The 27,573-nt window shown below is 47.4% G+C and overlaps 1 protein-coding gene across 1 annotated transcript in view; it reads right to left on the bottom strand.

Annotated features, from left to right (window-relative positions):
• Positions 1-27,573, bottom strand: part of COL20A1 (collagen type XX alpha 1 chain) — a 52,186-nt gene that overhangs the window by 6,967 nt on the left and 17,646 nt on the right. Inside the window, exons 14-34 of the mRNA XM_066199045.1 lie at positions 26,806-26,929; positions 25,928-26,067; positions 25,207-25,336; positions 24,538-24,680; positions 23,334-23,466; positions 18,195-18,337; positions 17,467-17,596; positions 16,917-16,973; positions 13,956-13,994; positions 12,038-12,176; positions 10,216-10,358; positions 9,711-9,820; positions 8,827-8,985; positions 6,780-6,857; positions 6,002-6,088; positions 3,759-3,812; positions 2,823-2,918; positions 2,234-2,287; positions 1,838-1,891; positions 1,458-1,511; positions 10-81 (exon numbers count right to left, since the gene is read on the bottom strand). Coding sequence (XP_066055142.1) covers positions 10-81; positions 1,458-1,511; positions 1,838-1,891; positions 2,234-2,287; positions 2,823-2,918; positions 3,759-3,812; positions 6,002-6,088; positions 6,780-6,857; positions 8,827-8,985; positions 9,711-9,820; positions 10,216-10,358; positions 12,038-12,176; positions 13,956-13,994; positions 16,917-16,973; positions 17,467-17,596; positions 18,195-18,337; positions 23,334-23,466; positions 24,538-24,680; positions 25,207-25,336; positions 25,928-26,067; positions 26,806-26,929 — 2,139 coding nt within the window. The remainder of the gene's footprint in view (positions 1-9; positions 82-1,457; positions 1,512-1,837; positions 1,892-2,233; positions 2,288-2,822; positions 2,919-3,758; positions 3,813-6,001; positions 6,089-6,779; positions 6,858-8,826; positions 8,986-9,710; positions 9,821-10,215; positions 10,359-12,037; positions 12,177-13,955; positions 13,995-16,916; positions 16,974-17,466; positions 17,597-18,194; positions 18,338-23,333; positions 23,467-24,537; positions 24,681-25,206; positions 25,337-25,927; positions 26,068-26,805; positions 26,930-27,573) is intronic.

Here is a 27,573-nt window from a genome sequence, read left to right as displayed (position 1 = left end):
GAAACTTACTGTTGGCCCAACATCACCCGGAGGTCCTTTCTCGCCGCTGCTGCCTCGGGTGCCTGTGGCTCCTTGGAAACCCTGCAGACATTACAGATTAAAAATCCAGTTATTTCCTAACTGTTTTTCCTGTTCAAGGGCTCCAGGGGCACCCGTGGTGGGAATTTAAAGGACTCCAGCAAGGGAACAGCAGCCTTAAGTTTCCTGTCCAGCCACGAGCCCACTGTTGAAAGCACATCGTGTGTGAGTCATGCTCACATCATTTCCCATCACCATCTCAATTATGGCCAAGACAGCAAAGCTGAGTTTTGCCAACAAACTGCAGAGTAGTTTATACCCTACAGGCTTTTGATCTTTTATTATATATTCAGATTTAGACATAGCCTAGAGCACAGCCCTCTTCTTCAGCCTCCCAATAGCACATGGTTGTTTTCTTTTTCCTTTAAAGCCTGTGCTGGCCTCTAACACTTTACAACATCAACAGCAGCTTAGAGAGTGGGAAGTGCCTTCTGGAGTCATCTCCTCTTTGTGAACTATCTGTGCCTTTTGGAGCCACAAAGAGAAGAAAAAAAATCAGCCAAAAACAACTAGGAGAAATATTTTGTTTTAGAATTCTCCAGCTATTACATTTAAACTCAGTAGATATTAGCAACTTTTCCGAACAGTGAAAATGAGAAAAGTTTTCAAGGCAGCACCAGAACAGCTTCCAGTGCTTGCTGTGAAGGTGACAGTGCTCCCCTCATATTTAAAAAGCTGAGGCTCAGTCCTGCCAGCTCTACATATTCCCAGGATGAACAAATCAATGTTATGAGCTGAATTCAGCCTTGGCTCCTATAAATAACTTAGCACAACCACTGCCAAATTCCTTACAATTCAGCGGTGATACTCAGCTGTGAGATTCAGCTGTGAGAATCAGTAACTTATCAGGACCACCAGCCATCAACTAAACCTAAATCTCGTTCAGTTTCCCAAGTGCAATGAAGTGTTCCTGTGGTACCTTCCAATTAGGAGCTGTAAATCAACAGATCTATAAATTCTGCTACCCTGGGCATGATAGAGTGCAGCTACACCCATTTCCATCCAGCCCTGGCAGCAGATACTGGCAGTGAGGTGGGGGAAAAATCTTTCACACTGCCTGCATCCTCCAGCTCCTGCTGATTTCAGTCTAACAAGCCAAATCCAACTCAACCCAGCAGCTGGAGAACAGTAGTGTCAGGAAAGCGAAAATAGCAAAATAAAAATCTCCTCGCTGGGATGAAGCTTCCTCAGGACTTGCCTGAGGAAGCCAAGGATTTTCTTCTAACAGAGAGTGGCAGGGAAAGGGGGCACCTGCACAATGTTCCAGGTGTTTCCTGTGGTACCCTGGGAAGGGGGTTTGCCCTGACACTTCCAGGTGAAAGCAGAAATCTCTGCTGAGGAACAGATTTCAGAGTGCATCACTCACAGGGAGTACTCACCCTTGGTCCAGGAGGTCCTGGAGGCCCAGCTGTGCCTTCTAGTCCCCTCACCCCCTGCAAAGCCAAATCCAGTCATTTACAAACAAGAGGATAGATTCTAAGAGACCTCATCAGCAGTGAGATGTTTTCCCATGTGCTGCTTTTAACAGGAACTTGCTAAAGATGGGTAAAAATCATCTGTCAGCAGTAATAAGGGCAATATCTGCTCAAATTTGGCCAAACCTGAAATGATCTCATTTTCCCCCCCAATCCCTGTGGGTTTGTGAAAAGACCATTCACTTCTGCACTGAGTGCATTGGGATGTGTTGGGTCTCTGCTGGGACACTCCTAGCAGATTTTTAGGCAGCCATGCATAAAACATTAGGGGTGAGGTATTTTACCTTTGCACCTTGAAGTCCATCCCTGCCTGGAGCTCCCTGCACACCAGGAATGCCCTGTAAATCAGAAATGATGGGTAAAGTCAGCATCTGGTTATCAGTGCCCTAATTCATCTTGTAACAGAGGACAGAAGAGAAAGGTCAAAGAAGAAGGAGAGTTATTCATTGCATAGAGCAAAGACTGTTATCCCAGCTTTAATTCCATCATATCCAGCTTCCAGATAGGTCTATCTCTCTAACACCAAGTGACTCAGTTTCCCTTGGAAAAGTGATGGCATTCCAAAATGACAGCTCCCAAGCAGACAAGAGCAACAACTTTTCAGACTTGCTTAAAGTAGCTACTCAGAAAAAAAAGGGCAACTCTTTGGGACAAGTAGAAGGAGTGGTGTTTACCATTACCTGCATGCCAGGGATTCCAGTGTCTCCTTTCTCTCCTTTAATTCCTGGTGGCCCCTTGGATTAAAACAGAAGCACACAGTCGGATGTGCGGCAGAACCCTTTAAAGCAAAGAGCATCCTGCTGCTCCACATCCATGTCCCAGGTTGTTCCTGCTTCCTGCAGTGTTCCAGGGTAATTTACAGCCACAGCATGTGCACAGGGATTCTGCCATCCCAGACATGTGGCAGCCCTTGCCACCACTCCCTGCCAAGCAATGATGATCACTGGAAAGAGAAATGCCTGAATATTCATAGAATATCCTGAGTTGGAAGGGACCCCACTGGGCTGCCTTCAATAAAAGCCCATTAAGGAGAGTCTGGACAAAAGCAGGCTTTGGCCAGAACGATTAAGTGCAGGGCCTCGTCAGCATAAAACCCTCTGATTGTCATCTCTGCCTCTGCAGCTGTTCAGCTGCTGGTGAGGGGGATGTAAATACATAAATCACAGCACTGGCACCCATTTCTGAGACAGGCTCTAACTGTGAAGAGCAAAGAGAGAGTGACAAAAAAAAAAAAAAAAAGAAAAAAAGGCAATGGAAGAGGTCACATACCACAGGGCCCTGAACTGTGATTCCTTGGGAACCTGGAGAGCCTTGCTGGCCACTGGGACCTGCTGGTCCTACTTGTCCAGGTGGGCCTGGTTCACCCTGAAAACAAAGACAAGGAAACAATCATAGGGGAAGGAAGTGGTTGGTTCCTGCTCTCCTCATGGGCTGCACTGCATGGCCTGGGTCAGCATGAACCATCTACAGGATTCAGGATTAAACTGGGGCACTGGGGGCATCTCCAGTAACCTCAGCTGCCTTTGTATTTTAAGTCCAAGATCTAGGTCCATCTTTCATAGAAGCAGACAGCAAAGCTGCAGAGGGTGCTTTGCAGAGAACAATTCACCTTCCCAAGCAGTTATTCCTGTTATTCAGGGTAGTCAGAGAATTAAAGGGAAACGTTTCTTTGCCCATTTCTGAGATCTGTGTCCATTGTCATTTCTTCCCCCAAACCTTTCCCCTGCAGCCATGCTGCTCTCCCAGATGTCACCCCAAAAAATGGGGCCAGTGGTCTGCTCTGGCTCTGCCCTGTGCTGATCCATGGAGCTGTGAACACTTGCACCAGGGTTTGCTGCAGCCCCCAGGGCTGGGGGATTCAGACCCAGCCATTCCTCATGCCCACCTCAGGGCTGTGGTTCCCTCCCTGCCTCCCTCCTCACGCTGCTCTGCCCCAGGGCAGTACCGGTGTGTCTGGACAGGAGCTTTGGCAGCAACAGCAACCACAGCACAGAGCCTGACCCTGTCCCAGCACAGCTGCTCTCAGAGGACACTGCTGACCATGTACAGTGCATTAATTCAGCACAATCAGGCTCATCATCTCAACTTCCAAAGCCCAACTGAGCATTTAATTAATAATAAGTGATCCCATCCTCCTTGGGGTGTTGTTAAGATTGTTTGGGCTCAGCTTGGTGCAGTGAGATAATCTCCAGCCTAAGGACTCACCTTGGGTCCTGGCTCCCCCTGCTCCCCCTGAGGTCCTCTCCTCCCAGGGCTGCCCTGCCAGTGGGACACAAAGAACAGCATCATATTTATTGCACTCTAACCTGGGGGACAGAACTCTGTGCACTTCACTGCCCCACACTCAAAGATGTTTCCTCCCCCACAGAGCTCAAAATAAATCGAGACAAGAAGTAAATTAATTGAATTGTCCAGGAAATGCAGGAAAGGGAAGAAGAAAGTAACAGCCCAGCCCCTCCATGACCAGCACTGGGAGCACAGCACTTATTCCCAGCAGAGAGAGATGAAGTTTCAACCTGTTTAACCTCCCTCCAACTCCCTCTCAGTGGCTCCATGCTGAGACAACATCTCATATGGACATGGGAACACCCCTGAGAAGGAAGGAAAGGGGTTCTCACATCTACATTCCTTTGGAACTCAGTTGGGTTTTGCACTCCCCACCCCAGAGAAGTGACGTGCTGAGATCAGGGACAGACCTGGCTCTGGGAGACCTGGCTTAGCTCTGCCTCTGCCTAACTCTGGGTGGGGAGAAGAAACCAGCCTTCTGGCATGAACTCATTTTGTGTGAATTTTTGACATCTTAATCTGAACATTGCTATTCCTGAATCAAAAAAAACCCCATGGATTTGAATTGAGAAGCACCGGCTGGGAACTTTGGGAAAGGTGCTTTCTGAAGTGCCCAGAAACTCATTTCAGAAGGCAGCTGGATCTAGTCAGACACACTTATTAAGGACAGTGATAAATACAAGGTGGGACATGTCTTGCTAACTGGAGTTTTAAAAATAGCAGTGAGTGCTGTTGTAACTGCAGCAAATTACCAGGGGTTCAGTGGTGTGAGGAGAAGGTTATGTGTCAAAACCCGATTTCCTCTAATGCTTTAAAGAGTCCTGCTCTTTAAGGAGTTGTCTGTGGTGATGCTTAAACCATAGGGTAATGCAAGCTGGTAATTATGCACTTAGGATATTGGAGCAAACTGTGACAGTGGAGTGTGCTGTTAATTAAACTTCCACCGGAACGAGCAAGTAATTACTCTGCAATGAGGCACTCTCCTCGCACAGAACTGAACTCACAGCTAAACCACAGGTCAGTGCAGGAGGTGATCTGAGACCTTTTCACTTGAAAAAGAAGGCAAATATTCCCATCATGGTTATTTTCCGGGAGAAAAGCACCTGGAGCGGTTGAACTGAGGTGCTCTGGACAGGTTGTCCGCCAGGTTTCAGCTGCCTTGTGCAAATCACATATTCTTCCCTAGACTTTCAAAAAGCAAAATTTTTAATAACTGCTTCCTAGTGTGTAATGGGAATATTTTCTTCTGGGATTTGAGCCCATGACAGCTTTCCCACATCCATAATGGAATTTATAGGCAGAATTTATGCCCTTTTTCCTGAGCATACTGCATATGTAATGGCTGTTTTCTCTTCCCCCTCATTTCTTCAGGGTTTTCTTGCAAGTGACATTCACTGAACAGAAAGAGAGCTTTGGGGACAGACAGGATAGCAAAGTCTCCCCTTTCTCTTTACACTGTCCACCCACACAGACAGTTACAAGGCTCCAATTTAACATAGGATCCAGATAGGAAGATTTTTTTGGTGAGTTGGGTTTTTTTTCCCCTTAAATTTACAGAGAATTTCAGAGCCTCCAATCCATGAAATCTCTGCAGACACTGAGGGTGACCTGTCCTCCTCTCCTAAGAGGATTAATGCGGAACCAGGAGCTGCTCAGCCTGTTCCCAGCTGCAGCTGTTGCGCTGCCAACTCCCCATCTCCCCATTTCATCACCATCCAAAAATCCAAAGGGAAACTCTCAGCCTTGCCCTGGAAAAGCTCCTTGAGTTAGGATGGGAGGAAATGGCCTCGAGTTCCACCAGGGGAGGTTTAGATTAGACATGAGGATAAAACTTTTTCACCAAAAGGGCTGTCAAGCCCTGGCACAGGCTGCTCAGGGCAGGGGTGGAGTCACCATTGCTGCAGGGATTTAAAAGGTGAGATGAGGGGTGGTTTAGAGTTGGGGATATGGTTTAGAGCTGGGGACACGGTTTAGAGCTGAGCTTGGCAGCCCTGATTAACGGATGGACTCAATGATCTTTAGGAACTTTCCCAACCTGAGCGATTCTGTCACTCTAAAACCTCCCAGAGCCCCAGGAGTGTTCCCCACGTGCCCAGCATGCCACGGGAAATGAAGCAGCAGCAGCAGCGCATGCAACACACCAGGTGGGAGGGGGAACTTACAGGGGGCCCTGGGGGTCCTGGCAAGCCTGGGCGCCCAGAAGTGCAAGAACAGGCAGGAGCCAAGGTAGGGCAGGTGTCCTCATCCCTCTGAAATGAAATCAAGCCAAAACCAGTCATGAGCAGCTGCACAGCAAGAGCAGGATGGATCACAAGTACAGCACTCAGTGTTTCAAAATTCAGTCTTTTACGTGAAGAAAATCAGACTTTTTTTCTCCTCCACTGAGTGATTTTTGTGAGCAATCGAGTGCTTCATTTCTTCTGTTGAATAACAAATGTAGACAAAAAAAAAAAAAAAAAAAAAAACAAAAAAAAACCCAAAAAAACACCAAAAAAACCACTATGAACCAGCCCTGCCTGCAATGTGCAAAATACATATTGGAAGATAATTTTCTCCTTTCTACATATTTATACACCCCACATAGCAGCTCTCTGTGTTGAGCAGAGAAGCGAAAGGAAGAGTGGGGGATGTTGTGCCTCAGGGCTGAGATGGCAGCAAAGCTGTAGGGCTGCCAGGGCTCCTGGATGAGGTTGTGCCAGGAAAAATATGCACTGCACCAGGATTGGAAGTTTTCATTCTTTTTGAAGCAAACATAGTTTTGTTTACTCCACCAAGAACCACACTGATGTTATTCCCAAGTGGGAAAAAAAAAACAAAAAAACAAAAACGCTTTCCCTCTTAAGTCTATCAAAATCATTTGCAGCATCACTTCAGTGCCCTGGGCTCGTTCCATCCTCCCTAGCCTCCTGCCAATGAGCAGAGCAGTGCCCCTTGTCTCACCAGTGCAGGGAGATCACAGCATCTGTCCTGCTCTGCCCCCACACTGCTGCACAGGATCTGCAGAGACTGCAGCTGGAACTGGGGGGGAAAAAAAGAGAGTTTGATGAGAAAGTAGCATTGGCTCCCACCACCCATCACCAAATCCTATGAAGTTCAAGTGATAAAAATAATCTTCAGGGATGATTTGACAGGATTCTTCTGTGTGATCCCAATTATAACTGTGTCCCAAAAAAGCCACAACATGAGAACTGCCCCCAGACTGAGTGTTCCACAAGCCCTCAGGTCTCTGTCCTGCTAAGCAAGTCAACAAAGCAGCTTCACATCACGTCTCCAATTTACTCACAGCCCTGCAATAGCAGCAGGTTCTCAACTAATTGGGCTCCAGCACCACCAAAATGTGAAAGCAAACTTTGATTTGCTCCCCTTGGGGGCATGGGGAGAAAGGTAAATGTGGCAGCAGCATTTCCCAGGGCAGATGTGATCCCTTCCCCAGAAACCCCAATCAGGCTCTCACTGCCTCCTTCTCAACAGCCCCATCTTCCCATTCTGATTAACAAAAAAGCACACACTGCACAAAGCCAAACAAAATAATGAGGCAGAGAATAATTTTTCTTTCCTTGACACCATTTCTCATCTTTTTTTTTCTTTTTTTGTTTTTTTTTTTCTTTCACTCCATGCATTTAACAAGGAGCAAGCTCTACAGCCCAGGGAGGGTGACAGGCAGCACACGGATACAGATGAGTCCTGCAGATCAAGTGGCATTTAAAGATTTCTTAAATTAAATAAGGTTCCATGATAACCAATAATGAGGCACTCTGTCTTCTCAAGGGCAGCAGAGCTGTGGGAGATGTGAAACGTTGCTGTGCTTGAAAGGCAACGGGAGTGGGGATGGCACAAAGTTGTTCATTATTTGGCCAGACCTGTCTAGCTAAGCTGCTCGAAGAGAGAATTTGGGAGGGACGAGGAAAGCACAGATTCCTGCCTTGATGGCCACAGCCTTGTGATCAAATTGCCAGAGAATTTATGCAGGAAACAAGTAAATACTGATTGAACACACTGTCCCCCGATTTGTTACGCAGCAGACCTCATTTCCTCCAGGCAATTCCACGTTTTTCCTGGTGTGTCCCAGACCTCTGCCTCTCAGTTTGCAATTGGGAAGGACATGGGACAAAGCATTTTTACAGCGCTGCTTGGAGGCAAGGGGAGTTATAAATCACCTGATGAGCCATTTTCCCCTGGACTTCTAGATCTAAAAGCAGAGCCAAGGAGCAAGATCTTCACATCCGTGGTGAATGATTTCCTGCAGCCCCACTAGAACCTTGTGAGTGATGAACTTGCCACTGATTCTGCACAGAATTAACATTCCTTTGGGGAGTAAGAGTGGAACAGACAGAAGAAGGGTGTTTTTTTGCCCTGGGGACTGTGCACAGGCCAGGACACCGAGTCCACACATCCCCTTTTTCCTGTCCCCTGGCAGGGCGCAGCTCCCTGCAGAGCTGTGTGAAGCAGTGAGGACAGACCCACTGGCCAGCACTCACTGTTGGGTTGGGGTTTTTTCCCAAGGAGCAGCTGATAAAGAGCCTCTCTACTGGAGATTATTTCCCCCTAATTTGCATTCAAATAGACAAATCCAAACACACCGGAGACAGAAGCACACCCAGCCCTGCTGCCTTCAGCCACCAGCATCTCCCGACACCGCTCCGTGTGGGCTCATGTGCCCGAGTTTCCTTGCAGAAACAATTCCCAACCCCTCCTGTCTGCCTCAGCATCTCCGTGCAGGAGCTGTGCTTGCCCACGCCCGGGGGATGCAGCCAGCAGAAAGCTCCTGTGGGACACTCTCCTGCTGCCACCCCCCATCACAGTCCCCACACCATGGCAGGGGGGACAAAAACGCTCTCCCGGTGCTGGGAAAGCTCATTAAACCCGCAGGGATCAGCGGGATCAGGACACAGCTGTGCAGCACAGCAGCGTTGGAGGGTTCAGATGAGGGTGAGGTGACTCTCCTGCCCCGTGCCCAGCCCAGCCAGCCCCAGATCCCGGCACTCACGGGCACGGAGCCGCTGCGGGGCCCCCTGGTCCGGGTCACCTTTCCCAGCATGATGAAGCCGGCGGTGGAGACGCTGCCGAGGGTGTTGATGGGCTTCTCTGCTATTTTCTTACAGTCCACATAGAGCTTGACCTTGGAGTGGCTCACGGCCACGTGCACCTGGGCAGCAGGAGGAGAAAGCCGTGTTGGAGCTCCGGGGTGGGATGAGGGGCTCTCCTACTGACAGGAACACCTTCTGTCCCCATCCCCAGCCTGCTGCTGAGATGGGTGGGGTGTTTTTAATCAGTGAATGGATGGAGGGGGGCCCAGGAGTAGGTTTTAGTATGTGTCTTCCCCTGTTGATCCCCTCACCTCTCCTTTCTGGAGCTGAGTAATGAACCTGCCCACAGACACCCATGGAAAGGGCTCGTTGCTCATTTGGGTGCAATCCCTTTGCTATGAGGACACAGACAGCCAAAACCCCCACCCTATTATGAGTGACAAAGTGGTTTTCTCAAGGCTGGATTCTCCTTTCCTTTCATCCAGAACTAAATGGTTACCTAAATTCTAAATTCTAAAACAAACAAACAAAACAAACAAACCTAAAACCTAAAAAATTTCAGTTTTTCCTGATTATAAAGACCAAAAAAAACCCTCTGTTTTTGGAGTCTGGGGAAAAAATCAATAAAAGGGAAAAAAGGAAAAAATCAATATGTGGAAATCGTATTTTGATCACGAGGTCCACCTAAGTTCTTTACAATTATGAATTTCAGCATATCCAAGAGGTTGACCACTTCCCTGGCAACCAGGATGGAAAGCATTTGGATGATCACTCCTCAGTTTGAACAATACTCCCTGACCAGAGCGAGATCATGAGCCACATTTCTCCCTCTCTTGATAAGGACCTTGTGAAAGCTCCCATAGAATATCTTCTTCACTTCCTGCTCATCGAAGGAGACTTCCTGTAAATCAGCCTTGTAGTCATGATTGAAATAGGTCAAGGATTTCTTACTGGCTGCAGGGAAAATAGGACAAATAACAGCTTAGAAATTGATTTCACACATATATACAATAGTAAATAATTAGGCTTAAACATGGTGGAAGATTTCCTATGTTTTCCAGAAGTACTTCTAGACAACTGAAAAAAATATGTAAAAATAAAAAATATGCTACAAGTGGAATAAAAATGAAAACACATCTTTCAATTGCACTGGGCAGTGTTTTAAATGTGAGATTGGCAGCCACGACAGAGCTTCCCAAGAAACTGCTGCTGAGGAAGGGAACCACTAAAACATCCCAAGTGAGTTCTGCTGCTTGAAAAGATGTTTTAATGTATTAAATGTGTGTGTGTATGTATATAAAATGTTTTAATGTAACGTATTATTTAACGTATTTGGCAAGAAATCTCACGGTCAAGGTTGACACCCAGGAGAGGCTGAAAGTCCTCGTCTGTGACCTGCCACACAGCAAAGGGCTCCTTGGGGGTGTCGGGCAGGAGGCGCAGGAGGACGATGATGGTGTGCTCAGGTGGGATGGAAAACAGGTGGACATCACTGGAATGACATAAAGCAAGGGGACATCAGGGATTTAAATCACCAGGCAACACCCTGCAGCCTCATCCCAGTGTTTGCTGGGCAGGGGGGCCTGGAAAAGCTTTGCTCCCAGGAGTTGATGGTGATATGTCCGGTAAGAGCCTGTGCCTGCTGGAGTCTGTGGTGAGGGATGAGCACTCATGGGCCTTCTCCTCATGCCTGGGGGATGCTCAGGTGGAGCCGTTGGTGTCAATCCATCACTGCCAGAGCTGCCTCAGGGAATGCCACAGCGAGTGCAGCCTCAGTGCTTTAGAGATGAGAGTTCAGTAGAGGCTTGCAAAACATCCCTGCCAGGTTCCAAAGCACTCCCTCAGGTCTCCTCTTCAAGAAGGAGGAACGGTTGCCATATATCATGGGGTAAATCTTTAAACCTTGGCACAAAACTCTTGGCTTAGGGACATGGTTTAGTGGCAGACCTGGCAGCATTAAGGTAATGGTTGGAACTCAGTGATTCTTCCAACCTAAATGATTCTATCATCCTAAATCAGTGTAAATGCCCTTCAGGGATAAGCACTGAGCCCACAGAAAAGCCCCCTCTGGGTCCCCACATCCCAGCTGCAGGATTTAGGCTCAGCAGCAGTGAGAGGATACAAAGCAATAAGGGAAGGTCAAATTGGTTTTGCCTGAAACACGCCTGTAATCTGAAACAAGACACATTGGCACGGCATAAACACAACCCATCAGGCATCTTTTCAGGACTGATTCATAAATAATACAAGTTTCTTCTTTCTCTCTCAGTTTCTGAAGGGGTAATGTCCTTGGAATGGCATCTCTAAGAGTTGAACAAAAGGATTTGCCCATCATTTCCTGAGTTTTTAGACCAAAGGTTTCTCTGAATCTCCCCCACTCTGTTTACTCTAAGAAGCTTTGCTTCTTTAACTAAGATTAAGCGGAGTCAGTGGCTCAGTAATTAGGCTTTAAACCAAGAAGAAATGAATGTCAGGAGTCAGATCACTCCTGATTCACAATCATAAAAAAGGAATGAGGTCACAGGAGCTGCCTGCCTTGCTTGGGACCCCGTGGAGAAGCTTCACATGCAAGGGAATGGGGTCAAGGCACAACCCACAGCCAGTGGTTATTCCTTCTCATCAATGCAGCCCAGGCTGCAGAGAGCAGCTGTGAGGGATATTTTCTAAAGCAAAGATCTCTCTCCAAATCAGAGATATTTGTGAGAAGGGATTGAAGATGAAAATGTGACACCAGACTGCCATCCCTGAAGTGTAGGTGGCTGCGGATAGAATGCCTAAAGACTGGTGCAGTGTCCATACCTGACAGGACCCTCACGTCCATCACAGCAACCAAAAAAAGCTGGAAAAAAGTGATTTTGTAAAAACCAAAAACAGCACTGTGAAAATGTTTGGCTGTACAAATGTATAATAAATACTATTGCGTCCCCTTAATTTCTACATGACAACTCATCTCGAGGAAAGTCAGGGGTCTATTTATTAACACATTAACTAAAAACCCTCTGGCTATTTTTTTCAATCTACCAATGATTTGATTTAGCTGATCATATTTATCATTTAATTTGGAAGTTGCCAGCGGGGCTGCACTATTCCTCCCCAAAACGACCTTCCTTTGCTGTGCACGTGGCATCAGGCTGAGGATGAGGATGGCAACAGCCAGAGCTCTGCTCCCACCTGGTCCTCTGGGTGAGCTGGATGTCCCTGAACAGGGTGAAGGTGCGGGAGCCGCTGAATACAAAGGGCTCCATGGCCACGCCTTTAATGGAGGAATATTCCTTCTCTACCAAGCCAAAAACTTCCATCATATCAAATCCTGGAACAAAGGAAGACAGAGAAATCAGTGGTTAGGCAGGAGTGCAAAATAAGTGTGTCTGAAGAGCAGGTTGAATCAGCACAGAGAAGGCGACAGGAGAAAATGCCATTAATGACACAACATCAGCTCGAGTGTAGCCCTCAAATGGCAGCCAAGGAAAATAAGATTGTGTGCGCATTTTTTGTGATCTCTTCCTCTTGGAGGAGAGTGGACAAAAGATGGAGGCTTTCACAACTGTGTTTTCAAATCTTCAGAATGAAAAAAACCCGAATGAGAAAGATGTTACTCCAACGATTTCTTCCTTTCAACTGCACACAAAGTATTATCTTCAAAAGGCATGGAATCAGTCCAGTAATTGCTAGCAGGGAGAGAAAATGATTTCTACTCTGAAATGCCTTATGTGTAAGAGCCAGAAAAAAATAAGAAAAAAGCTTTAAAAAACGAACTTTTCCATTTCTCTCTATTTTCAGGAGACACCCAGGGCTGACCTGCCTTGTGTGGGCTACAGAGATTCTCCCCTGACACCTCTGACATCTCCTCGGCCTCATGCAGCTTCATCTCTCTCCCCAGCTCATCATTAAAGCTCCAAGTCATTTTCATTGAAGTTTTCTCTTCAGTAAGATCTCACCGTTTGGATTCTGTTTGAGTTTATCTGAGTTTGCAGCAGACTGGGATGAAGGAGATGGTTCCTTCTTGAGGAAGGAACAAATGGAAGGGCTTCGTGTCAGTGTGGTGCTTTCAGTCTGGATTCCCTCACCCCTTCACCATTCACAATCTTCTGCAGTTCCTTGGCTTGAGTTTTCATTTTGCCTCGGGGCTGGGTGCTTTTATCTTTATATTTATATGATTTTTTTCATATCCCAGCAGTACAAGGGAGTTTGCTGAAATAAACTACCTACTTGAGGCCCATTTATCTCTGATATGGAGCTTATAACACTGAGACTTCCTTTAAAATTCACAGGAGGAGAAGGCTTGAGTCACAATTAAAAACGTCTTGAAATATAATCCCATTATTATCACAGAGTCATGGAATCACAGAACACCTAAAGTTGGAAGGGACCTTAAAGATCATCCAATTCCACGGGCAGGGATGTTCCCTGCAAGATCAATTTGCTCAGGGCCAACCTGGCTATGGGCAAAGATGAAGTGACTCAACCACAGAGTAACCAGAGCTGAGAACTGCAGCCAGTTCCTCAGTCTCACCTGTAACTCAGAACTCTCTGGGGAGGCGGTGATGCCCCCTTCTAAGAAGAACTCACTGCTTTCTCAGTAAGAAACACTTGCAGCAAAACCAACAGCACGGACAGCTCCCTTGGCACAGACAGGAGAAAGGGGAAATTCCTGCCCCAGCAAAACCCGTGCAGCCTGACTGCAGAGAGCTCCTCGGGCTGAGAGACCTCTGCAGGATGCACAGGTGACCCCGGGGACAGACTGAGAGTTTGGAGTTTGACATTCTGAGGAGCCTTTGGGAGCTAGGAATCCTCTTGAAATTCAAGGGCTGTTTGAAGCTTCACCTCCTCAAGGCTGGTGAAAATCCTGGTGTTGAGCCCTGACAGCCGAGAGCACGAGCTGGTGGAGCAGCAGAGCATAACAATTCAGGTGCTGCAAAATATTCTTCTACCTGACAAAAGATATGTTCCAATTTTGGTTCTCACGCTTCTCCCCTTTTCCTTGGGACATTATCCCCACACTCAGCTCTCGCACAGGTCTCCAAATCAAGACCAGGCAGTGTTTTCAGTCACAGCCCAGCAGCACCAGGGCTTGGATCAGCTACCGTACCTCTTCTGGAACCTTCCATGGAGGTGATGCTGGGGCAGGCTGTGAGGACAGAATAAAACGGGAAAACTATTAGAGGGAAAAAAGACAGCAGGGTATTATAAAAGCAAAATGAACACAGTTCCTTTAGATAGAGGAGAGCAAAACTTAGAACATCCTGCAGCTTCATTCAGAGCTTGGACTTTAACCTTGTTTATATATATGTATGGAGAAAGAGAGAATTGATGTTTATGCAAACTTAAAAGTTGTTTCCTGGCTTGCCTATCACCAGAATAAAAATAATGTCTTTCATCATCAAACATCTCCATGATCACTTTCGACTAACTCACCTGGCACCTGATGATATGAAATACAAGAGAGCATCGTTTTTGGCAAGTTTTTTTTTTAAAAAAGCAGACATCAAAACATTTTTTTTTCTTTTAACAGTGCCTTAGTAGTGTGGTAAAATAAAGATATATGCAGTTTCAAATTTTGTACCTGCAATTATAAATACACACAGCAAAAAAAATGTATCTAAGCTTGAGAGTCTGGCTTTTGATTTCTTTCAGAAAACACAGAGAGTTTTGAAAAGTTTTGCAGTTTGTCTTTCAGAAATCCTCTTGATGAATCCTCTGAGATGCCACAGGACAAAAAGCAAGACCAGAGAAGAGGTGGGGATGTGAAGCTGGAACCTGAGGCACCAGGGCTACCAGCACTCTGTTTAAAGGCTCAGGTAAAGGGGTGTTTTAGAAAACAGCTCATGAATGCTACTTTCAATCATCTGCTGCCATGTAAATCCCAGGCCACGGATTGGCTGTAAACGTGGATGCCAGATGGAGCTGGGACAAAGGGAATGCTTGACGCAAAATGAGAAATGTCCCTGAAAATCAAGGATATTTGGCAGGATGGGCTGTTTCACAAGGGGTTTTTTTAAGTCATCAAGGTAATAGAATCTAAGAGCTCATTGTACTGAGGCTTCAGCACAGCCTTGCCATTCTTGCATCAATGCCATTTCCTACCTCATCAGCAGCCTAACCTTTGTAAAATGTACAAAACATTGAAAGGAGGTGACTCACTCTCCCCAAAAGACCTGAGATTCCTAAGCCTGTGAGACTTTCAATGCCATTCCTAGTGGTGAAGAAAGGGCACCCAATGACTCTGATGGCCACAGGACCACTAAAGCCAGGATTTAAACCACAAAGACTTACAAGGTACCATGACCTCCGTTGTTCCAATTGATGCTTAATTTTTACATACCATAATTCCTGTAGAACTGGGTGTTAAACTATTGAAGGGATCTATGGAAATCCATTGAAAAATCAGTTTCTGAAACTTGACCCTTGCAATGCTGAGCTTGACGAGCCTTTGCATGCATGAACTTCAACCTGTACACTACTCTTTCCCTTCTCCTTCCAGAAACAAACATTTCTCAATCTTAGAGAGTGGTTTGGGTTGGAAGGGACATTAAAGATCATCCTGTTCCACCCCCTGCCATGGGACACCTTCCACTATCCCAGGTTGCTCCAAGCCCTATCCAACCTGGCCTTGGACACTTCCAGGGATGGGGCAGCCACAGCCTCTCTGTGCCAGGGCCTCCCCACTCTCACAGGGAAGAGTTTCTTCCTAACATCTAATCCGAGCCTGCTCTTTGTCAGTTTGAAGCCATCCCCCTTTGTTCTATCGTTCCACACCCTTGTGAAAAGTCCCTCTCCAGCTCTCTCGGAATTGAAACATGATGAATGGAAAAAAAAACAAAAAAGAAATGATCCCAAAGCAGGCTGTAAACGTGTCCATTTCCCAGGTATCTGACTTTCTTGTTTGGGACTCAGTGAGCCCATTCTGACCCTTGCCCGGGCCCCAGAGTCCCTGTTGCTTACATCCCTGGCAATTCTCCCCTCCTTCCCAGCTGGGCACTGGGATTGCTCACAGCTCTTTGATCAGGCAATGCTCAGCTTGGGTGAAGCCTCTCAGAGTCAGGGCAAGGATCCCTGACACTGGCAGTTTCACTTCTGCTTTGAAGATTTTTCCCTAGACTTTCCAGCCTAAGATTCCTGCTGTCTTGTTATCTTCTTTGGTTTTTGTTTTTCTCTCCAAATCCCAGCCCAATGCAGTTACTCACTGTTCAATAAACATTCACTCCTGCAATGTCAGACCATTTCTCTCGATAATTTGGTTGTATATCAATATTAGAGTCTTTTATTGCACGTCCAACTGTTTTCCCAGCATTGTTACATACTGTGTCTCCTTCTTCAAAAAAAGATACTTTATAAAACATAAAGAATTTAGTACTTCTTCTATTGTCTTTTCAGCTACCATAGCCAAACATCTATATTAAATTCTACAAGGTGACTCATCAGCCTTTTGAGAGATTGTTTTCTGCTTGAAAGTTCACAGGACTTTTCCACTGTGATCTGAACACCTCAATAAACCACTTAATCTTGTATGTCTTTTGGTGGCTATAAACTAAATTTTTTCATCTAAGCTGCCTGATTCTTCAATCTTGACTTCACTCAATAAATTTTAAAACTGAAATTTTGCTTGGAATAGTTTCAAATAGTCAGAGAAAGCCAGCACTGCAACAGTATCTGCATTCTAATATTTACTTATTAGAAACTTTTTTATAACCCCATTAATTCAACATTTCTCACTAATCCATTTCATAGTTTGCTTTCTATCAGCTATGAGAGCATATGCTCATTAAATTTAATAAGGGACTTTACAGGGAATTTTAATTTAAAACATGTCACACTTCCCTGCACTACATTTTAGTCAAATTGTGCAGAAATCCTCTAAAATACTGCAGGTCTCTTTACTGAGCCTGCTGTTAAGGAGTTCTGTGGTTTCTGTTGTCCTTGGGTTGTCCCCAGGGGCATCTGTCAAGAGCTGATGGACCCCTCCTGCTGCTCTGCAGAGCCCACACTGTGCTGTCTGCTACTGAATCCCAAACCAACAACACAAAGCAGGACTTTAGAGGAGATGATTTACCCTCTGTTTTAGGTGGGATGAATCCTCGGATGGAAGGGAATTTGGACAGCACCGGAGCTGAAAGAGAAAGAAATCATAGAACGATAAAGTGGGGAAAGACCTTAAAGTCCAACCTTTGACCAAATACCACCAAGTCCACTCAACCCCAATGGGAAGTGCCACGTCTGCTCGGGTTTTAACACTTCTAGGGATGGTGACCCTACCCTGGGGAGCATTGTCCAGCACTTAACCACTCCTTCAGTGAAGAAATATTTCCTAATATCTGACCTGACCCTCTCCTAGCCCATCCTGAAGCCATGCCTGAGCTCTGGTATTCAAGACTGTGAAGCCTGGCTCAAAACCCAGAGGGCCGGCAGCCCTTCACACTCACCCCAGAATTGCCAGTGACTCACAGGAGCACAGAAACTGGGGCAGGATTTTCATTTTTCATGGCTATTGCTGTACAAAACCCGGGCCTCAGGCAGAGCCCAGTGCGAATGAGGCCATTCCTGTCCCAGAAGAGGTGGCCTGGAGGCTGACAGGTGCGGCACATCCCAGCTGATCCCTGTACCTGTCCGTCCCGTGGTGGACGTGCTCTCGCTCTCTCCCGTGTAGTGGATGGCAGAAATGGTCACCTTGTAGGCTCGATCAGGCAGCAGGGACTGCAGGGTCACACTGCTGCTTTTGCCAGGAGCCATGATCTGCAGCGAGGGGAAAAAAAAAAAAGATCCCAGAGTTTGAGGTTCTCATTCCAGCTCTCCCTCACAGCCCAGGGTTAGGTGGGGCTGACTGCTGCGGTGTGAGGCTCAGAGCAGCATTCCTGCTTGGCTCAGCCCAGGAAGGCTTGGCTGTGTGTTGCTGTTGGATGAGCAATACACAGAGGAAAAGCTTCTTTCCATACAAAGTTCCCAATATTCCCCATGGAAATGAAGCAGAAGTGCCTTATAACAGGATAACCCAGCTGTTTAAGTAGGGAATCTGTGTTCTAAAAGGATAATATTTAAACTCCCTAAGCCAGAGGGGCGGTAGGTTTATCCCCCAGCCCTCTGCCCCCAAGAATTCCCCACCCCAGTTCAGGAGTAGAGAAAGCTCTGTTATTAGTGGCTTTGATGGAGAAAAATACCTTAATTACAAAAGAGTCTTGGAGTTCTGTTTGCAAAGCAACACATCAGCAAGAAGAGATTTGTTTTTGAGTTCTGATGGTAAACCTGACTGGAGTGAGCAGAGTTCCTCTGGTCACATTGTCCCCATGAGCCTCTGGCCCAGTGTCTGGGCCCTAGAGAGGAGCTGGACACTCACAGTTTGCTGGGCAGCAGCATCAGAAACAGGGCTGAAGGTGATTTTGTAGTGCTGAACGCGGCCATCAGGAGGGGTCCAGTGCACCTGGAGGCTGCTGGGGGTCTCGGAGTCGATGAAGAGGTTGGTGGGTGGGCTCCTGGAATCTGTCACAGGGGTGGAAGGGGAGCAGCATAAAAAGCAGGGAGAGATCTCTGTGAGTGGAGCCAGCAGTGTTTGCTTCCAGGCCCATTTCTGAACACCTCAGTGCTCTGCTGTGCAGGTAACCAACACTCAGAGCAGACACAGGCACCCTGGGCACCAGGAGAGAGGGAAAATAGATCCCGGAGGGATGAGGATCTCCCAAGTACAACACACCACAACTCAAGCATTCGGCAATTCCAAGCCTAGGACATGGGAAAAATTCTTGGAAAGGTGAAAGAGTCCTGGAAGCACAAGGCAAAGAGACCCATTGTACACATCATGAACAAACACCAAGGGTGCTTGAACTGGAATTGAATTTCATCAAGCTGGACAAACAGCTTTACTGGCAATTAAACCTGGCTCACACATCAGAGTTAATCCATAATAATTTCTAATATTTTTCAGCTTTTTCTATATTAAAATTATTGAAAAAAAAATCACAGAGCATCCAGCACACCAGAGTTCTGCCTAGAGCTTCTGACACCAACACCCACAGCCCTGGAATGGGTCACACATGGTGCCTGAGCTGCCCTCTCTTCTCTGGCCCTGTCCTGGGATGGATTCCACACAGGTGATGGGCTGAGCCAGACAACCAGAAAAGGGTTTGCCAGAAACAAAAGCTGAGCAATTTTTAATTACATAAATGCATTTCTTTCCCTGGGGTCCTGCTGTGCAGCAAACAGGATCTGACCACAGAGGCTCCTATGCTGGAGGGATTTCTCTGAGCAGAGGTTGAGAGGGAGGAAGGGAAAGGCAGAGGAGGCTAAATCAGTTCAAAAAGAGGCTCAAGAACATGGGGTCATTTGCTCCTGGTGCTTGTTTCCAAGCATAAAATCATGTGTCTGTCCTTAAACCCACGCTGGTGTGAAGACACAGAAGTTCTGGGCAGAGAAAAAGAAGAATTTATTCAGAAGATACTAAAAATGGTAGGTGAGACCCAAAGGCAGTTGAAGAAACACACCCAGGCGAGGAGGTCTTTATTCTGCAGTTTTCCTATAAAGGTGTTCTGCCCACCCAGCAAAGCCTGGGGTGACCTTAAAGCACAAGTCGAGTGAAGGTCGTTTGCATCTTCATTGCTCCTCCTTCCCTTTTGTTTATAAAATGAGCTTACTTTTACTGAGGCTGAACCAAGATTGCAGCAGCTGAATCAGGCTGGAGGCTGTTGCTGTGCTCCACCACGAGGTAAAGCAGAGAAGAAAACAAGAGTGGGAATAAAGTGACTTCAGCAGCACTTTATTAGTCAGTGATGGATCTTTGCTGCCTGCACTGGCTATTTCCTTCACCTGAGGTCAGGGAAGACTGCTTAAGTAAACTTTAAAGGGAGAGTTGGAAAAGTCTTTAGAGTCAGGTTTATTCTGGAAAGCCCTCAGGCCTGGCAGAACTTGATGGCATGGATGTGACAGACATGGGACAGGCCACCTCCTAAAGCTGCCCTGGAGGATAGAAGCATCTCTGCCACCATCTGTGTCTTTGTTTACCTCTTCAACCTCTGCTCCTCCACAGGGGCAATCCCTGCGTGCTCTCAGGTCTAACCAGCATCACAGGCACACTAATACTCAAATAAGAATAAAACCCTGGGCTCCACTCCACCAAAATGCTCACCTGCAATGCTTATTATATATTAACTACAAGCCATGGTTTTTCATGCCATGGGTTGAAGCTTCATTCCCTCATTTCAATCTCTTTTATTTGCCACGCATACTCTGCTAGGAAGAGCTCACTGAGGAGTTGGATAAAAAGATTTCCCCACAGCTTAGCTGGAGGAGCAGAGCACACAAGCACTTGGTAGAACACTTCCATGTAAAGCCAGCCAGGGTAGCTCAGCCAGGTTTCAGCAGCAGTTCCCATCCAAACTGCCCTCTCCTTGTCCTTCAGGACTATTGTCAAGGGACTCTTTTCTTTTGCTCAAGCTCTTTTTCCCCAGCCTAGATGAAAGAACTTTCCCTCAGTACAAAAGAAGGTCCTTGTCTGATTCTCAACAGGACCAAAGCCAGCCCTTCCAGCATTTTCCAAGAATCACCATTCAGCAACACCTCCATGTCCCAGCAGACGCCTCTCAGGAAAGCATCCTCTGCACTTCCCTGTGCTTGCTGGGAAGGTTTGTGTGGCTTTGAAGTACCACTAAGGTTGTTTATTAGTACGACAAGTGATCACTGTGAAAGCCTTTGGTCAAGGATAAGGACCTTGCTACACTTGACAATTTATAAAAGAGACCGAAAGGAGAGCTCAACGCAAAGGAGAGTTCAGTCTAAATATAACAGAGAAAAAAGAAGAAACATCAGAACCGTGGGTAAGCAGCCCACTTTGGCTATTTTGTTGTCTGTGGGAAATGCATCAGCATGCTTTTGTTCCTGCTCTGCCTCTTGGAAAGTCTGCAGGGAAAAGTTTGCTAACTGGGTTACTGAAAAATAATCCCGAAGTTTTTCTTTCCTCCAGTCAAAACAAAAAATTTTAAAAAATCCAATTTCTCCAAGGCAAGAAAGGACCTGCACCAAATCACTGTCTCCAAATTTTCTTTTCCAGCTAAAGCTACTCACTGATTTTGAGTTCATAAAATGACAAATCTCAAACTATAACTTTGAAACAACTTTTCTTCCTACCAAAAAGACGAGTGACCTCATCCCGGTCCTTCCAAATGACACATCACAGTGATGAGAGTTGTTGGTTTTTATAAGAGGATGACATTTCTTGTCACCTGTATTTTGTGAGGGGTTGGTGTCTGCAGGGTCCCATGAAAGCAACACATTTGGTCTCAAAATGTGTGTTTCAGGTGAGACAAGAGGCATTACTGGCCCTGAATAAAATAAACTTGGTGTTTTTACCTCGCTCCAGGGGACAAACTTGGTTCCATTTCACAAAACCAGAGGCAAAGAGCTTTGCTCTGACCTGGCAATTGTTTTCCCTTGACCTTCAAAAGAAGAAAGTATTCCAGGGAAGCTGAAGGACAGGGAGAGGATCTTGTGTTACCTGTTCCTGCTGAGTTTCACTTCAGTCATTGTCCTGAAACTTCAGCATTTCTTGGAAATTCTACCAAGACATTTTTAAGAAAAAACTTCATGACTTGACCTATCCTTACATAAAGGGATGTTGCCAAGAGAGAAAAAGAGAAAAGCAATAATAAAAGCAAAAGAAAGCACTTCCTCCCTCCCACAACCTCCTCTAGCACACACTCCTGGTATTGTTCAGCACAGCCTGATCAGTGCTGTTCACCACATTGCCACCCAAAGTCTGCCATCCTGAGGAGAACCACAGACCCTTCATCACTGTTTCAGCCCTCAGATCTTCATGTTATAATGAAAATTAAGGGGGAGTGGGCTCAAAAATCAGACCAAGGTGTCTGGGTTTTCAGATAACATCAGAGATTTCCATGCTGTGTCTGGATGAGTTGTTGTCCACCAGCTCTGATGGTAGATTAACGCCACTGGACATCCTGACCAGGCACAGTACAGCGTGGAAGTTTTTGCTTGAAATATGGAAGATTTGAAATACAACCATATCCCAGGAGGTCCCAGAGTCTTGCCTAGTGCCACATCAGCCCATCCATTCATTGCACAAGCCTTCAGCAATTTTCTGGCAACCTCAAGTTTCCCCTGACCTGCCCCAGAGCAGCACTGGAAATCACCAGCCATCCCTTCTGTGCCACTTCTCCTCTGTGGGCACTTTTTACTTGAAACACTGGAAAAGAATCAGCATCCAAACCATTGATTTCACCTGCAAGTATTGGCTGGGAGAAGTGTGGCAGTGTCCTGACTGCTCCTGCAAAGGGCCCAGCAGCACCCAGGCACTGAACCTGGTGTTGGCTGCCCAGCTGCACACCTGGCTTCCTGGAGAATTTTATTTTCTTGATGCAAAAGGCAGAGTCTGACAATTCCCAAGGCTCCTGCACAAGGACAGCAGCTGTCAAGCAGAAATCAAATTGCTTTCCCTGTCCCACTGTGGTGCCAGCAGCAGCAAGGACTGGCTTGTGCAAATGTGCCTAGAAGGGCACTGTCACGTGTCATTTTGCTGGGCTGAGAGAGCTCCTCTGACATTTCATAATTCAGAGCTTAAAACATAGTAATTAATTTTCCTACACCCTCCAAACAGCTCTAATTGTCCTCTTGTCAACATGTTTCAGTAGGATGCTTGCTTTTTTTTTTTTCTTTTGTCAGTATGTACTTCAAGGTACTTGTCTGAGGTAGCTTTCTATAAAAAATATTTTCATTATTTATTATTAATAAAATCTGAGCTTCTCATTCCAAGATTACCATTTACTTCAAGCTTCATCAGCTCAACATCAGCCTAAATGGGTTTATTCTGCAGAGGAGGATGAGATCTGAGAGGGGAGGGAGGACTGCTGGTGTTGAAGGGATTGTGTTCCATTCGCTTCCAACAAAGCCATTTTACAGGCAATATTAATTACCAGGACCTCTGGGAGTGCCACTTTTTAACCTCATATCCTGCCTGTACAAAGCCAGATTTAGATAATGCTTCCAAGGCAGAGTGTGCCTGCAGGATTCCCTCCCATATTTGTAAATGCCCTCAGTGAGGCACAGCTCAGCAGTGACACAGCTCAGGAAATCCTCACCCTCCCTACAGGCAATATTTTATTAGCAAGAACCATTCCTTAGGTAGCACAGTGACACGTTCAGCTGAACACCCTCAGAATTCATTTCCATCCATGCACTGCACTGAGGCAGGGGAGGGATGAAATGTGTTCTACATGGAACACGTGCAAGGATTGCCAGGTGCCTCTAAAATGCACCAACCTGATGGGATTGCCCAGCCTCTTGTCCTCAGGACAGGTTGAGAACACTTTCAGACAGAAACCTAAATATCTCTAGCGTTTTTCAGACATTTGGGGTTGGGTTTTCAGAGCTGCAGGTGCCCAGTCTGAGCTGCAGGCGTGTGCTGGGTTGTAAGGCATGTCATGCTCTGTTTGCCACTCCTGGGCTGTGGATCCCAGCACTGGTCACTTACTGGTCCTGTGGTGAACAGAGACAGTGTCACTCCGAGCACCATCCTTGTAGTAGGCCCAGATGGATATTTTGTAGTCAGTGTTCTTCTGCAGGCCGGGCAGGACGGCTGTCACCACATTTCCAGCCAGGGAGAGCTGCAGCAGGGGAGGAAATGAGTCAGTCGCACTCCCAGGCATCCCCAGGCTGGTTCATGCCACACAAGTGCCTGGCTCACAGATTGTCTGTGGGCACAAATGAGTTAGCACCGGGCTTTGGGACCAAAGTTTACTGTTTGGGGCTGCACACGTGTAAGCAAAGGCAAAATTCCAGCCGTGAATAAAGCAGAGCAGATGCCTGTGCATGGCAGCCCAGTTACATTCAGCAGCTCCTTCAGCGCCACAACACAGAGCTCTGACACCAGGCAGTGCCTGCTGGGAGCACAGAGCCCCTGTGCTGAGTTTCCAGCTTCTAGGGGAGCAGGGGACAGGATCCCCAGTACCCCTCAGTTCCAGCCCAGATGGAATGTTTGGTCTCACTCACTGCAGGAGAGACTGGGGTATTAAGCCTCCATTTAAACTGGTTTGACCTCGTACTGGATGTAGGGCTTCAGATGGAAGAGGGCACCTGGTCCATCCCTGCCCCTCCTGCACCAGCTCTGTCTCTGGTCATTCTCATTTGTGTGCTCATCACTTGGACCTCATCCTTCCCAAAGAGCAGTATCCCAAAAGTATCAGTGCTTCCTAGCACTGAGGAGAAGAGAAAATGCTTTGCCTTCTTAAAAGTAGTATCTCCACCTATAAGTGCTTAAGTATTGTCTTTTTCTAATCCACAACATCTTGACATTGGGGACTGGTGATCCTCTGCAACCCCAGATCTTTTTCTACTGAATTGCTTCTTAGCTATTTGTTTAACATCCTGTATACCTGTGGTTAATTATTCCTGTCTAAGCTTAATACTTTCTGCTTGTCCCTATTGAATTTCATCCTTGAGGTTTCCCAGAACACTTCTGCAATCTTCCCAGAGCCTGTAGGGCTCTGCCCTGCTGTCCCTGCTGCTTCCAGCCCTCAAGGTGACTGCTCCACTGAAAGCCAGACCCAGGAGGGATCCTGCTGAACTGTTCAATTGCTGGAGAGCATTTCTCTGAATAGTTTTACACAGCTCTCACCACGCTGGCAGGTGAGTCCCGAGCCAGCCCAGCCTCCCCAGAGCTGTGTGTGGGCTCATACCTCCTGAGGCTTCTCTCCACTGGCTGTGCTCCACTTGATCTGATAGACAACCACATCCGAGGCAGCGACAGCTTCCCACTGCAGGCGGAGGCTGTTCCCGGAGAGCTCGGTGACCTTCAGGGCACGGGGAGGGGGCACCTTCACTGAGGGGGGCACAAGGAACAGGAGCTGAAGTGCAGGCTCTGACAGCAGCTTGTCAGAGCCAAGGTGGGGAGCAGATGGCTGGGGAGCAAAACATCAACCGAGCAGATGTCTGAGACCAGCCTGTCTGTCGCTTCTGCAGACCCGTATGACAACAGTCATCAGGACAGACAGGGGTAAATTATTTTTAAAGCCCTAATTAAGACAGGTTATCTCATTTACAGAGAGCACACATATCACATCACATTCTAAAGGGAAGTAGGCTAGGAGGGCTCTCAAGGATGCAGAGGTTAGTGATAGATCATGGTTTTCTTCATTTGCTTCTTTTCTTTATCCCTTCCACCGCATTTTGAGCATAACACAGCTGGAAATATTCCACACACAAAGAACAGCAGCCATCTGTGCTCTGTGCAAGGGGTTTGGCCACGAGCTGCTGGGGCCAGTCTTCAAAACATCTGAGTTCAGAGACACACAAACCAACTTTGTCACCTCTTACTGAGGCCAGAAGCATTTCTGTTCCTTACTTACAGGTGGTGACATTGCCAGTAATTGGAAAGGAGTCCCCCTCATCGTATGTAGATCTGACACTGATGAAGTATTGCGTGAGGGAGGACAGAGGTCTCAGGACAGTGGATGTTGCAGTGCCAGGAACTTCCACCTGCAGAGGAGGAGTTGTGTGAGTATTGTAAGAGGCAGGCTGAGACACTTGGGCTGATGAAAAAGGGACATTATATTGCAGCCTTTCAGTACTTAAAGGGAGCTTATAAGAAAGAGGGGAACAGAGTTTTTTAGCAAGAAAAAAAGTCTGCTATAGGGCAAGGGGTCCTGGCTTTAAACTAAAAGAGGTAGATTCAGATGAGATATAAGGAAGACTTTTACAACAAAGGTGATAAAACACTGGCACAGGTTACCTGGAGAGGTGGTGGATTCCCCATCCCTGGAAACATTCAAAGCCAGATTGAATGGGGATCTGAGCAACCTGATCCAGCTGAAGCTGTCCCTGCTCACTGCAGGGGAGTTGGACTAGATGGTCATGGATGTCCCTTCCAACCCAAACCCTCCTGTGATTCTAGAGGATACAGCTGCAGTGAGGACAGCATGTGGTGATAGCTGCAGCAACAGTGCCCATTTCAGAGTTAACACTCTGCCAGCACACAAGCGCTCCCTGAACCATGCAGCTGAAGGACAACAGGGCATTAACCGACTCCCCAAGCTCCTTTTTTCCTGCCCCCAGCCCTTGAGGACTCACCTGTGCAGCATTGCCCCCTCTGCCAGAGACATAAGTGACGTGGTGGGCGCGCACGGCCGCGGCTGCCGCCTCCCAGCTGACCCGTACCGACGCATGGCTCAGCTCTGAGAAGCTCAGGAACCTGGGAGGGCTCAGGGCCACTGCAACGACAGTTAGGGACAGCATTCCCAGTCAGGGACAGCACTCCCGGTTAGGGACAGCATTCCCAGTCAGGGACAGCACTCCCAGTTAGGGACAGCACTCCCGGTCAGGGACAGCATTCCCAGTTAGGGACAGCACTCCCGGTCAGGGACAGCATTCCCAGTCAGGGACAGCAGTCCCAGTTAGGGACAGCACTCCCGGTCAGGGACAGCATTCCCAGTTAGGGACAGCACTCCCAGTTAGGGACAGCACTCCCGGTCAGGGACAGCATTCCCAGTTAGGGACAGCACTCCCAGCCTTCACAGGCTGCACAAAGGAAAGGCCGCCCGCTGCCTCCTGCTGCTCTCAGATGACCCCACCTTGAACTAAGAGGCTTGTTCATTATGCAGGAAAATATTCCCTTTATTCACTACCACACACTCATCTGGGGGTTATAAAGGGCTGCTATGGATTTAGGTGAGGAAACAGGCAGATGATCGCCTTTCCCCCCTCAGCCTACAAAGACTTCAAGGGACACCTCTTTCAGGGCGCCTTTATTACCAGGGAAACACCACTCCTTTTTCACAGCTCACCATGCAGTCAGAGATCCCCTTGGGGACCAATATTCGCTTCAGATCCAGCAGAAAAGAGGCAGCATGTGTGCAAGCCACATGCGCAATATGGGAAGCACCTCATTTAACATGTCTCTCCTGCCTTGAGTGTTTAATAACAACTCAGTAAGCAGCAGCAGCACTTACGGGTGGTTTCCTGGATGCTGGCTGGCTCACTGGCATCTTCCCCATACATGGCATACACTGCCACAGAGTACCCAGTGCTGGGGGACAGCCCCTCCAGCAGCACCTCGGGCTGGGTCACCTTCACCTGCCAACAGAGAGGGGTTTGAGGGTACCCTTCAGCTCTAGGGTACCTCCCGATGCATTTAAGAGAGCAGGGCCTATCAGAGACACGGGTCAAGGACCCTCTGGTTACAACTAAGGGGACATCTCCACTCTAGAATGATCTCAGAATCACAGTATCACAGAATATCCCAAGCTGGAAGGGACTCACAAAGCTCATCAGAATCCAAGTCCTGTCCCTGAACAGGAAAGCCCCACCATGTGCCTGAGATCGTTGTACAAATTCTCTTTGACCTCTGTCACCCTGGTGCTGGTGACCAGTCCCTGGGGAGCCTGTTCAGTGCCCTGGGTAAGGAACCCTTTCCTGATATCCCACCTACACCTGCCCTGACACAGCTCCAGCTTTTCCCTCGGATCCTGCCACCGGTCACACAGAGCAGAGATGGGAGCTGCCCCTCCACTCCCCCTCCTGAGGAAACTGCAGAACTCGATGATGTCTCCCCTCACTCTCCTCTCCTCCAGTCCCTTCCCCACCCGGGCTGTGCTCTGCCTCCCTTGCCCTGGGACACCAAACCAGCTGGGGATGCACAGCCCCTCCTTCTCACCCTGCTCTGCTCTCAGAGTGTCTCACACCAAAATGCTGCTGTGGGCTGGATATGGGGACATTCG

This window comes from Chamaea fasciata, unplaced genomic scaffold (assembly GCF_029207755.1).
Source record: "Chamaea fasciata isolate MVZ Bird 193981 ecotype frontalis unplaced genomic scaffold, bChaFas1.0.hap1 SCAF_17, whole genome shotgun sequence".
Taxonomy (NCBI): Eukaryota; Metazoa; Chordata; class Aves; order Passeriformes; family Sylviidae; genus Chamaea; species Chamaea fasciata.
This window is presented reverse-complemented; position numbering and strand designations above follow the sequence as displayed.